The sequence below is a fragment of the Notechis scutatus genome, chromosome 8 (assembly GCF_049901735.1).
Source record: "Notechis scutatus isolate UNSWTSFEM ecotype Mainland chromosome 8, rNotScu1.2, whole genome shotgun sequence".
Taxonomy (NCBI): Eukaryota; Metazoa; Chordata; class Lepidosauria; order Squamata; family Elapidae; genus Notechis; species Notechis scutatus.
Window position 1 is genome coordinate 22,514,651 of NC_142016.1, and position 12,552 is coordinate 22,527,202.

At 46.8% G+C, this 12,552-nt stretch overlaps 1 protein-coding gene across 2 annotated transcripts in view; it reads left to right on the top strand.

Moving 5' to 3' along the window:
* The window catches only part of ATP1A3 (ATPase Na+/K+ transporting subunit alpha 3), a 63,601-nt gene extending 56,738 nt beyond the window's left edge, over positions 1-6,863 (top strand). For both annotated transcript variants that reach the window (XM_087971127.1, XM_087971126.1), the window contains exons 20-23: positions 191-321; positions 3,199-3,300; positions 3,423-3,514; positions 5,057-6,863. In XM_087971127.1, coding sequence (XP_087827253.1) covers positions 191-321; positions 3,199-3,300; positions 3,423-3,514; positions 5,057-5,085 — 354 coding nt within the window. In that variant the 3' untranslated portion in view covers positions 5,086-6,863. The remainder of the gene's footprint in view (positions 1-190; positions 322-3,198; positions 3,301-3,422; positions 3,515-5,056) is intronic.
* The last annotated feature ends 5,689 nt before the right edge of the window (positions 6,864-12,552 follow it).

A 12,552-nucleotide genomic window follows, 5' to 3' on the forward strand; every position in this document is an offset into this window, starting at 1 on the left:
GCGCGGCAGCTGCTGAAGCGACCGGGAGAGTGCAGGCTTGCAGGAGGTGAGTTGGAACGCCTCTGCACTGCACAAAGTGTGCACACAAAGTGTGTGCATGCACATAAAGCCCACCCACCAAACCGGCGGTAATACTTTTTGAATCCCACCCCTGGTGCAGATGTTTGATTCCCTGCTGTGTTCCTCCTAGACTTACGAGCAACGCAAAGTGGTGGAATTCACCTGCCATACCGCCTTCTTCGTCAGCATCGTGGTGGTGCAGTGGGCCGACCTGATTATTTGCAAAACCAGAAGGAATTCCGTCTTCCAGCAAGGCATGAGGTATGGGGGCTGCTGGGTTTTCCTGTTTGCCAAAGAAACAGGTGAGTCAAGTCCAGGCAACCTGGTGGGATGGCCTCAGAAGTTGACTTTAGGAGATGGGTTGGGCAGGGCTGGCCTCGTCACAATAAGGGGATTTTTACCTAGGGCATTAAGTCACTAAGTTAGACATTTCTTAAGTGTGTTTTGCCCCATTTCACGACAGTTCCTGCCACTGTTGTTAAGTGAATCAGTGCAGTTGTTAAGTTAATAACATATGTCAACTCATAAAACATTTTGTATACACGTTTTATAGTTGACAACAGAGAGAAGGGGGGGAGTTTCAAAGAGCAGGTGGCAGAGTGGAATTGAAAGTATGTTCCATTCATATTTTCTTCAAAGACTGATTAGATGGCTGAAGCTTCTGCCGCGCAAAAGTCTAATTGGAGAGCATGATTGATGACTCTTGGCTATGGACGTTTTTCATTGGATGATACACCCAGAGGGGTGTGGGGGGGAAGCAGGATCAAGGGTGACAGTGAATTACATATCTCAGAGTTGGCTACACCCAGGTAAATGCCTGACCATAAATCTTCTTTAGTTTTGGGAGTATGGCTCGAGGCTCATGATTTAATAGGAGTAACTGCCGGAATCTCGACAACATAGTTAAGTGAATTTGGCTTCCCCAATTATTTGGCTTGTCCAAGGGTTGCAAAAGATAACCCCCATGACTTTCCTGTTTGCCAAAGAAAACCAAGACGCGGAATCATCCCCAAATCTTAAGGGCAGGGGTGTCTAGTCCATGAAATTAAATGACTTAGCTTGATTGCCAGAAACATTAAAAAAAAAAGTTAAGCAGAAAATTCAAACTTATTTTAAAATGTTTTACTTATTGCCAGCAAAAAACCCAAAACAAAACAGGATGCACTTACAGGCTGCAGCCAGTTCTGCTTTCAGGAATGTGTCATTTGTTTATTTATTGAATTTATAAAGGTGTCTATCTGGAGTGGTGCAGTGGCCTACAGATGGAGTTCTCGCCTCACACAATCAGGAGGCTGTGAGTTCGATCCTAGGTAGAGGCAGATACTTCTCTCTCTGAGCACGAGAATATCTCTGCTGAACAAAACTCTGCATTGGTGACAGGAAGGGCATCCGGCCACTAAAAAAAAACACTCTGCTAGCTCCATTCAGTTGCCCGGACTCCACCCCCACAAGGGATTATGGGGTCTTTAAATGAAGAAGATGATGATGATAAAGGTGTTCATCTCAACCTTGTGATATTAGGCATCTCAAAAAAAAGACACAAAAAGATTGTAAAATTGTAATTGCCAATTGCTGCCAGAAAATAAGCCAGCTGGGCTGCCTGGTCTGGTTTTTGCCAGCAAGCAAAAGGAATAAGAGATGCTTTCATGGGGCTGGTATACAACGACGTCACTACTGAAGCCCTGCCTTACACAGTACAGTGTGTGACATGCGTACGTAGAAGAGGAGCTTACGCAGGGAAGTCAATGCAGGATGGGGTTTATCCTAATCTGTCCATCCCACTTTGCTGCAGGCACCTCTACCTATCAAACTACGCATGTTTAGGATTTATTTGTAATTTAGAAATTGCGAAAATCCCTATATGCAAGCATCAAGACTTCTCACTGGGAGCCATAGGCTGTTCCAGGATGGAACTGGGCCTGCAATTTGCGGTTCCAAGAACGTCTCTAACTCGGTTACTGAATTAACTCTGGTTTGGGATTACCCAAAGCCAGGATCGACCTAGTCCAGTGGAATGGCAATAGATAGATAGATAGATAGATAGATAGATAGATAGATAGATAGATAGATAGATAGATAGATAGATAGCCAGGCGTAGAGTGCTGGGTGAAGGTAGCTCCTAGATTTTTCTCTCTGACTTGGTTGAACATCTGGGGACTCAGCCGTAATGTGCGAGGAAAGTGTGTTGCTTGATGGGAGGCGTGGCCCATTCAGGTACTAGGGTGATGGGGATTGTGCAGCAATGCCAATTTTAATGTGATTCAGAGCCTGTCTAAGTGCCGATGTTATTTTTTTTCCTTTCACAACCTATCAATCCATCTCTCCATCCATCTAATATAATCCTATCTCCATCCATCCACCCATCTGATATCATCCTATCCATCCATCTATCCATCTGATATCGTTTTATCTCCATACATCCATTCATCTATATCTTTCTATCCATCCATCCATCTCTCCATCCATCCATCCATCCATCCATATCTTCCTATCAATCCATCCATCTATCCATCTGATATCATTCTATCTCCATCCATCCATACATCCATTCATCTATATCTTCCTATCCATCCATCCATCTCTCCATCCATCCATCCATCTCTTCCTATCCATCCATCCATCCATCCATCCATCCATCTCTCCATCCATCCATCCATCCATCCATCTGATATCATCCTGTCTCCATCCATCTATCCATCCATCCATCCATCTGATATCATCCTGTCTCCATCCATCTCTCCATCCATCTCTCCATCCATCCATCCATCTCTCCATCCATCCATCCATCCATCCATCCATCTGATACCATCCTGTCTCCATCCATCCATCCATCCATCCATCCATCCATCCATCTATCCATCCATCCATCCATCTGATATCATTCTGTCTCCATCCATCCATCCATCCATCCATCCATATCTTCCTATCCATCCATCCATCTATCCATCCATCCATCCATCCGATATCATCCTATCTCCATCCATCCATCCATCCATCCATCCATCCATCCATCCATCCATCCATCCATATCTTCCTATCCATCCCTCCATCTATCCATCTGATATCATCCTGTCTCCCTCCATCCTCCATCCATCCATTCCCTCCTCTCCCTCTCCATCTCTTCTCCCCACTTCTCAGAAACAAGATCCTCATTTTCGGCCTCTTTGAAGAGACTGCCTTAGCCGCCTTCTTGTCCTACTGCCCCGGTATGGATGTGGCTCTCAGAATGTATCCTTTGAAGTGAGTACCAGCTTTTTATTTTTTTATTATTATTTTTTTTGGGGGGAGGGCGACTTGTTGGGATCTAAAGGGCTGGGTGGGCCCTCACCTTCTTGGGCTGAGCGTCTGCGTTCTCTCCCCAGGCCCAGCTGGTGGTTCTGTGCTTTTCCGTACAGTTTCGTCATTTTTGTGTATGATGAAATCCGTAAACTCATATTGCGCCGTAACCCTGGAGGTAAGAGGGGGGCCCGGGAGCATGGCTGCGGGGTGGGGGTGGGGGCTGAATGGGCTGCCAGGTTCACAGAAAGATCCCTGCCTACATAACAGAAGCTGTCAATCCTGGGGCTTTAAAATATTTTTAGTTCAAGATTTTTTTTCATTTATTGGTCATTTTGCAGACATTCCTAAGCAAAGTATGTTTTTATTTTGAGGAATTCGTGAACTAAATGACTCTCCTTTATTGTCCTGCACTTTGAGTCCTTTACTTTCCCTGTTCCTTTTTTTCATTTTTCCTTCCTTCCTTCCTTCCCTCCCTCCCTCCCTATTTTTTCTTTCTTTTCTTTCTTTTCCTTTTTTCCTCCCTCCCCCTCTTTCTGTCTTTTCCTTTTTCCTTCCTTCCTTCCCTCCCTCCTTCCTATTTTTTCTTTCTTTCCCTTCTTTCCTTCTTTCCCCCTCCCTTTCTCCCTTTGCTTTCTTTCTTTCTTTCTTTCTTTCTTTCTTTCTTTCTTTCTTTCTTTCTTTCTTTCTTTCTTTCTTTCTTTCTTTCTTTCTCTTTCTTTCTCTTTCTTTCTTTTTCTTTCTTTCTTCCTTCCTTCCCTCCCTCCCTCCTTTTTCTTTATTTTCCATTTTTCCTCCTTCCCTCTCTTTCTCTCTTTTCCTTTTTACTTCCTTCCCTCCCTCTCTCCTTCCTTCCTTCATATTTTTTCTTTCTTTTTTCCCTTTTCCTTCTTCCCTCCCCTCTTTTTCTCCTTCCCCTCCCCTTCCTCTCATTCTTCTCCCTTCTCCTTCTTTCTTTCCTTTCTCCCTCCCTTTATTTCCAAATGCAAGGCTCCGTTTCAAGGGCAGGGGTTGAGCTCCCCTTATCCACCGTGCAGAACCGAAGGCAATGTCTTCAGCTATCCCCCCCGTTCTTCCCAACTGGCTGGTCCTTATTTGCATTACTTTCGTCCTCTTATCCAGGGGTCAGGGCGTGTGTTATAAATAAAGATTGGAAGAAACAGCCAGGAGGGGTCTGGGTCCTATTTGAAAGGGGTGGTGGCCTTCAAAAATGTTAGCAAAGGTTCTCTGCCCAGTTGCTGGGTGGGCGTGGTCATAGCAAGCGTGGTCTAGTTGGCCTCCTGCACCAAGGTGTGTGTGTGTGGGGTGTTTTTGCTCTCCCCGGGCTCCGGAGGCTTCCCCCAAGCCTCCGGGAGGACAAAAATGGCCTTCCTGGGCTCCGGAGGCTCTCCGGAAGCTGGAAACAGGCCCATTTCTGGCCTTCTCAAACTTCCGAGATGCCCCTTTTGCACCTTCCCCGAGCCTCCGTGTGTGCCATGCACTGACCTGCATCCAAAACGGCCCACATGGGGGCTCCTGGGAGGAGCAGGGTGGGGTGAGCAGGACCAGCCAGGAGTGGGATTTGAGGGGTTCTCCGAACTCCACAGAATCTTAGATAGAGGCTCTCCCGAACCCCTGCGAACCCCCCCAGCAGCCCCACCCTGGCGGTGGTGGTGGCATCGAACGGCCATCCCGCCACGCACCACCTAACGGATATTCCTTTTTTTTTTTTTTTTTACAGGATGGGTGGAGAAAGAGACCTACTACTGATTCTCTTCCTGTGTCCACTGCTGGTTGCCTCCCCTGTTGGGGGAATCTTGACCCTCCCAAATTAGCTCCCCCGCCCTTCCTGCCCTCCCCCCCCCCGCCATGACCATGAAAGATGGCAACGCCAGGATCACATGCCGGGACAGAGGAAAAAAAATAAAAATAAACCAACCGAGCCTTCCTACCCCATTCCTTTTTGCCCAGCTACACCCCCCCACCCGCAGCCCCCTCCCTCCCCAGATGGGACACCTCACTTGTCCTCTGTCCTGCATGCCTGTCCCAGTCTGTGGACACAAGGGAAGGACACACGCACACCCGCCATCACCCCCAACCTTCTCCATTTCCACCTCTCACCCACCTCTGCTCTCTGCCAAATCCTGCTTCGGTTTCTAGAGACAAGCTATAGGAAGAGGGTCTCTGTGTGTGTGTGAGAGAGAGAGCGGGGAGGGGGAGAAAAATGCCACGGGGGTGGGAAATATGTGTGCGTGTCACTCTTTCTTGACCTCTGCAAAACATCTAACTCCATCCAACCCTCAACATTTCCTTCCGGAGCTGGGATTGAATGCAAGGGACCAGCCACTTCGAAACAACTTGCCTCGGAGATGAGACTCTAACAAGGATGGGGGGGGCTTTGGGGGGGACGACAGGGGGAAGGGTTTTGACCCGGTTAGCGCTAGTAAGATATTATATTGGGGGGGGGGAGCTGAGTTCCTGCTCTCCTCATCCCCCACCCCCACCCCAGCCGTGCCAATGTGTTCTCTCCCCCCACGTTTCCTTACCCCTGTGTGCACGTGGGTGGGTGTGTATGGGTGATTGTGCGTGCACCTGTACGTGTGTAAATGAGAAAAGACAGAGGTTAGCCGTGGTTAGCTTAGCTGTGCCCGGCAAAGCTTCCCCCGGACCTCCTCTGAAACTCTTCGTTTTTAGACGAAAAAGCAGCGGGATTTATTTATTTTTCTTCTCGTTCTTCTTCCCCTGAAGCCAGGGAGTCTCCAAACTTCTCTACGTCTTTCATTGCATGGAGACTTATCACACTCGTCTGGTGGACGCCCAGAATCCCCCCCAGTCAGCCCTAGTTGGGGATTTCAACTCCCAGAATGGGAGACACGCTGGCTGGGGAATGCTGGGAGTTGAAGTCCGCGAGTCTTAAAATGGCCGATTTTGGAGACCCTAACTCCCCTCTGGTCTGACTCTGTAGATGTGTAAATGAATACCTAAACGGGGTGGGACCTCTTACTTCTGCATGTACATTTGCTCTGCTAGCACCGTGGCCGCCGTTTAAGCCACCTTCCCTCCAGGGGCCTGCACCTATCAGAGACCAAGACAGCCTTCGGGTGGTTGCCCGTAACTGACCCAGGGGAGGGGGTGACGTTTCGGGCTGTCTTCCCACCGGTGCTTAACTTTGCCCCCTCCCCTCAGTCAGGCGCGCTCCTGTTTCTTGAGCCTGCGACTTCAGCCATAGCCCCCTCCCTCCAAAGAGCACCCCCCTCTCTAAAAATGGAGGGTGGGGGCAGGAGGGAAGGCATCTGCTCACCCCTGGTGGGCCGAAGGCGGCTTGATCGCTCTGGGCCTGCCCCACTCATCCCACCAACCCTTATGTTCTTTGTAAGGTGGGAGGCCAGGGGAGCGGGGACATACAAATGTCAGGTCGTTGTTTTCTGTCCCATCTCCCCTTCCCCTTTCGGGATCGTGTCGTCGTGTGAAACCAGTCAACAACAGCAAGAACAACAACAACCCAACAGATTTAACAAATAATTAAAGAAGTGGAATATTTAATATGAGATATGTGGCCGCCTCATTATATACACCGGGGGGGGGGGGTTGGATCGCCTCACGAAATAAGAAAGAAAAGGTATGGGAAGTAGTGGTGGGATTCAAAAATTGTTTACTATCTGTTCTGTGGGCGTGGCTTAGCGTGGTGGGTGTGGCTTGGCTTGGTGGGCGTGGCTTGGTGGGCAGGGCAGGGGAAGGATACTGCAAAATCCCCATTCCCTCACCACCCACTAACCTGCTTTCCAGCTCCATTCTCCTGTACAGGGCAACAAAAGAAGATCCAGCCAATGAGCTGGGACTCGGGAGGTGGAGAATAGTTGGGGGCGGGGCCAGTCAGAGGTGGGATTTGCCGGATCTCGGAACTACTCAAAATTTGGATCAGATGACCTACAAGGCCCCTGTTGTAACCAAGGCTTCCTGAGACCGTAATTAAGTACATGCTTAGTCCAAACAACCCTCTTTTTATTTCAACAACTGGGAATTATGTTCATTCCCAGCCCGTAATGAGTCCCAAGCAGTCTCTCGAGATAAGCACCCACCTTTATCTCCTTTGAATTGCTGCCAACAACTAAAGTGCCAAATGAATTGTAAAAAGCCAAACAAAGTACAAAGTCCACACACAGGTTCAAGGTTTAATCTGAACAGAGCGAATAAGTTGCTTCCTGCAAAGGCTCGTGTCCCTTTGCTCCTCCTTTATGTCTTATGGGAGGGGCCAATCATCTCCAAGCCTTACTCCCAAGTCGCCCCTTTTGTCTTAATTGTTCTGGCAGCTCTGCGCACGTGTGCACTGGGAACAGGATCCCCTTGTTCCTCTGCTTCACTGCTTCCAGACTCCGAAGGCTCCGGAGTCAGCATATAACTCCCAGATGGCCCTGGCCCCATCTCTGTATCGGACGCAGGACCCTCGTCCAAGTCCTCCCCAGACTCCCGGACTGGCCCATGTCCCTCCCCACTGTCCGACTCTGCTGCCATCTCCGCAGGCTGCAGGTGGACTACAACAGCCCCTTCCAACTCTGTTAATCTATACCTGTAAGCATCCAAGGTGGAAAAGGTTAGAGGGAATTAGCACTGTCAGCCTTACAGCATTTCGACTGGCATATTTTTCGAGACTCTACCTCTGTTCTGCCCTTCTTGGCTTAGCAGTCTGCTGCATTAAGATACTGCTTAACGCGGTTGGTGTAATTGGATTAGAGTGGGGATTTTTTTCTCCCCCCATCAGGGGTGGGAGGGAGAAGAGGAGGAGAAGCTTACAAGGGAACAGAAGGATGGAGACCAAGACACAGACTGCCATGGTGATGATGATGATGATATTATTCTCCTGTCTGGAGATTAGGCCGTCTCGGAGAGGCCTTGCAAATCCTACCCTCCTTCCTGAGGATCGGTGAGCAGCTCACACGATTCCCCAGTTCATGGCCAGAGATGAAACCACTCTACGAATGGAAACTGGGTGACACGCAGTGGTGGGAGTCGAAAAGCTTCACCACCGGTTTGGTGGGCATGGCTTGGTGGGCACGCTTTGCACGCGGGCACAGAGGTGTTTGCACAGGCGCAGAGGTGTTCGCACAGGTGCAGAGGTGTTCCGACTCACCTCCTCCAAGCCTGCACACTCCCGGTCGCTTCAGCAGCTGCCACCTGGCACTCTTCTATGCCACGCAAAGCAGCTGCGCTTCAAAAGCAGGACATAAAGGTGAGTATGGGAGCCTGGCGGGCAGGTGGGCCCAACAGCAGAGCGGTGGAGAGAATTGGCGCAGGCTCTGCGGCTCCATCGCTGCTCTCAGCTCAGCAGAACCGGGCCAAACCGGTAGAAACACCCCCCCCCCACCCCGGTGACATGGAAAGAGCAAAGAAGCACAAAGGGGGATTTCAGAACAGAGGAGATGGGAGGGGAAAACAAATAACAAGTAAGTTCCATCCTTTTTGAATGCAAGGACGGGGGGGGGGGCACTAAAAGGAGATAAGCAGGAATGATTTTTTTTAAAAAGGAAAACCCGGGCCATCATTTTTATTTAGTCCTGATCTATAATGTGGCCAAGCAGGAGTTTCGCGCACTAAAATTTAGAATAGAATAGAATGGAATGGAATGGAATGGAATGGAATGGAATGGAATGGAATGGAATGGAATAGAATAGAATAGAATAGAATAGAATAGAATAGAATAGAATAGAATAGAATAGAATAGGAGAGTAGAGTAGAGTAGAGTAGAGTAGAGTAGAGTAGAGTGGGATGGGATGGAATGGAGTAGAGTAGAATAGGGTGGGGTGGAGTGGAAGTGGAGTAGAGTAGAATGGGATGGGATGGAATAGAATAGGAATAGGAAATAGAATAGAATAGAATAGAATAGAATAGAATAGAATAGAATAGAATAGAATAGGAGAGTAGAGTAGAGTAGAGTAGAGTAGAGTAGAGTAGAGTAGAGTAGAGTGGGATGGGATGGAATGGAGTAGAGTAGAATAGGGTGGGGTGGAGTGGAGTGGAGTAGAGTAGGATGGGATGGGATGGAATAGAATAGGAATAGGAAATAGAATAGAATAGAATAGAATAGAATAGAATAGAATAGAATAGAATAGAATAGAATAGAATAGAATAGAATAGAATAGAATAGAATAGAATAGAATAGAATAGAATAATTTATGGTCCAAGTGTGATTGGACACACAAGGAATTTGTCCTGGTGCAAATGCTCTCAGTGTACATAAAAGAAAAGATACATTCGTCAAGAGTCAAGAATCATAAAGTACACCACTTAATAACAGTCATAGGGTACAATAAGCAATCAAATCATACTAGAAAACAGTCAATATAAATCGTTAGGATACAATCGACAAAGTTACAGTCATACAGTCACAACTGGGAGGGGATGGGTGATAAGGAGTGATGAGAAGATTAAAATAATAAGGAATAAAAATAAGAAACCAATTGCAACCCTTGTTTTGGAAAGACTTCTGATAAAAATAGCACCTTTGGAATGGACTTAATCCTGCTTGATTCAAAAATAGGCACCACCAAAAGAGGCTGGCTTTCCAGATTTGTTGCCTTCGAGGAAGGAGGAATAACAACTCCGGAATTACAATCCTGGTGTGTTAACAACTGGGGTGGGTTTTGTGTAATTCACCACAATGGGCAGACATTTGATTGGGAAAAGTCGGTAGTTAAAGGATTGGAACAGAGTTCCTGAGCCTTGGTTGTTTGAAGATGGATGGACTTCAATTCCCAGAATTTCCCAGCCAGCTGGCTGGGGAATTCTGGGAGTTGAAATCCACCCATCTTCAAATAGCCAGGGTTGAGAAACACTGCACTGCATGCAAATAAAAGATACTGTCCATTGCAAAAGGAAGGATTATCTTTCGATATTATTTGGAAATTGTTAATGTAACGGGAGGAAGGTCAGTAAATAGGTCCATCATTGCCCATTTATTGAAAATGTTGGGCTACCACATCTGGGCTGTCAACATTTAAAGGTAAAGGTTCCTCTCACACAACTGTGCTAGTTGTTTTCGGCAATGGGGGCGATGCTCATCTCCGTTACAAAGCCGAAGATCCAGCGCTGTCCGAAGACGTCTCCATGGTCATGTGGCTGGCATGACTAAACGCCTGAAGGCGCACGGAATGCTGTTACCTTCCCACCAAAGGGGTCCCTATTTCTTAACTTGCATTTTTACATGCTTTCGAACTGCTAGGTTGGCAGAAGCTGGGACAAGTAATGGGAGCTCCGTTATGGGGCGCTAGGGATTCGAACCGCCAAACTACTGACCTTTCTGTCTTAGCCACTGAGCCACCATGTCCCTATTTAAAAAAAACACAAATCCTTTGCCATCTGGTGGTCATCTCAGATATTGCACCCTATTTCTGGTAGCCCCATTAATCGCACACCCAACTTCCATTTGCTTGAACACCCGAATGTGGAAGCTTGTTGTGATCCTACGTGAGTGCCATATGTTTTCTTAAGTTTTCGCGGGTATTTATATGTATGGTATTCAGCTTTGTTCGGGTATTTTCCCATGTCATTTTAGTTGTGCTTTTAAAGTTGTAGCAACGTTTCGGCAGAATCTCATCTGCCATCATCAGGCTTCTGTATGGTGTTCTGATGATGGCAGAGAGATTCTGCCGAAATGTTGCTACTTTAAAAACACAACTATAATGACGTAGGAAAATACCTGAACAAAGCTGAATACCATACATACATACATACATACATACATACATATGTAGGTCTAGGTGTGTTCGGGTCTTTTCCCGTGTAAGATTAAGAGTATCTTGGCAACGTTTCGGCGAGGTCCCACTCGCCATCCTCAGGCTGGTGCTTTCGGCTTTGTGCCAGTGCAAGCCAACTCACTGTCTCCTGGTGATTGGCCCAGTCACCCAGCTGGCCCTCATGCCTACAGTGGAATTAGAACTCAGTCTCCTGATGATTGGCCCAACATTCATGCCTCAGGTAGGACTAGAACTCACTGTCTCCTGGTCATTGGCACTCAGCCAGCTCTCATGCCTAAAGCAGAATTAGAACTCATTGTTTCTTAGTGATAGGTCCAAACAGTCATGCCTAAAACGGGACTAGAACTCAATGTCTCCTGGTGATTGGTTCAAAGTCATTCAGCCATTTTCATGCCTCAGGCAGGACTAAAACTCACCGTCTCCTGGTGATTGGCCCACAATCACTCAACCAGCTCTCGTGCCTAAGGTGGAATTAAAACTCGATCTCCTGTGATTGGTTTAAATATCCATGTCTAAAGCGGGACTAGAACTCACTGTCTCCTGGTGATTGGTTCAAAGTCATTCAGACATTTTCAAGCCTTAGGCAGGACTAGAACTTGCCATCACCTGGTTTCTAGCCAGGTGCCTTAACTACTAGACCAAACTGGCTCCAAATTGTTTTGGAGAATCCTTAACAAAGAATTAAAAAAAAAAATAGAAATATTCCCAAAGCCATGAAACCTAGCTTGATGGCGAGAATGAAATGCTCTACTAATCATGATGAGAATAGCCTGCCAGGTTTTCACGAAGGAAAAGCAATCCTCTGCTAAAACGACTTCTTCTGCTAAAAACAAAACAAAACACAATTTAAAAACTTTCCTAATGTTTTGTCAAAATTTTCTTTCTTGGAACGGAGCATGTGGGGTTTGGGCTCTAATCCGAGACAGAAAACTGGATGATTATCGGCCACACTGGCTAAGTTTATGGAGAAGTAATTAAATACGCCAGGAAAGCATCACATTATGAATCCTCCTTTGAGGCTTTTTTTTTCTCTTTCTCTCCCTCCCTCTCTCTCGAATGACAAACCGAGTTTGCCCACCATAGACTTTGACCCATGGAAAAAAAAAAATTCTGAGAAGCCATGGAGACGTCCTGCTACAACGAACAGAACAGAATGATCTTATCTGGAACATATTAATGTAATATTGCCAGAATATTAGTCATCAGTGAGACTAGACAGTTCAAGCTGCCTATTTTCCAAAACTGAATAATATGGGATGGGAAATGCAACGTGTTGTAAACCTAAAGAAAGGCCAAGCTGAAGCAGAGAATCTTGAGTTATAAGAGAGTAGAGAATAAAGTGGAAAATATAAATATATACAGGCAGTCTTTGACTTAACGACCACAACTGAGCCCCTAAATTTCTGTTGCTAAGTGAGACTTTTGTTTAAGTGAGTTTTGCCCGATTTTACGACCTTTCTTGCCATGGTTGCTAAGTGAATCACTG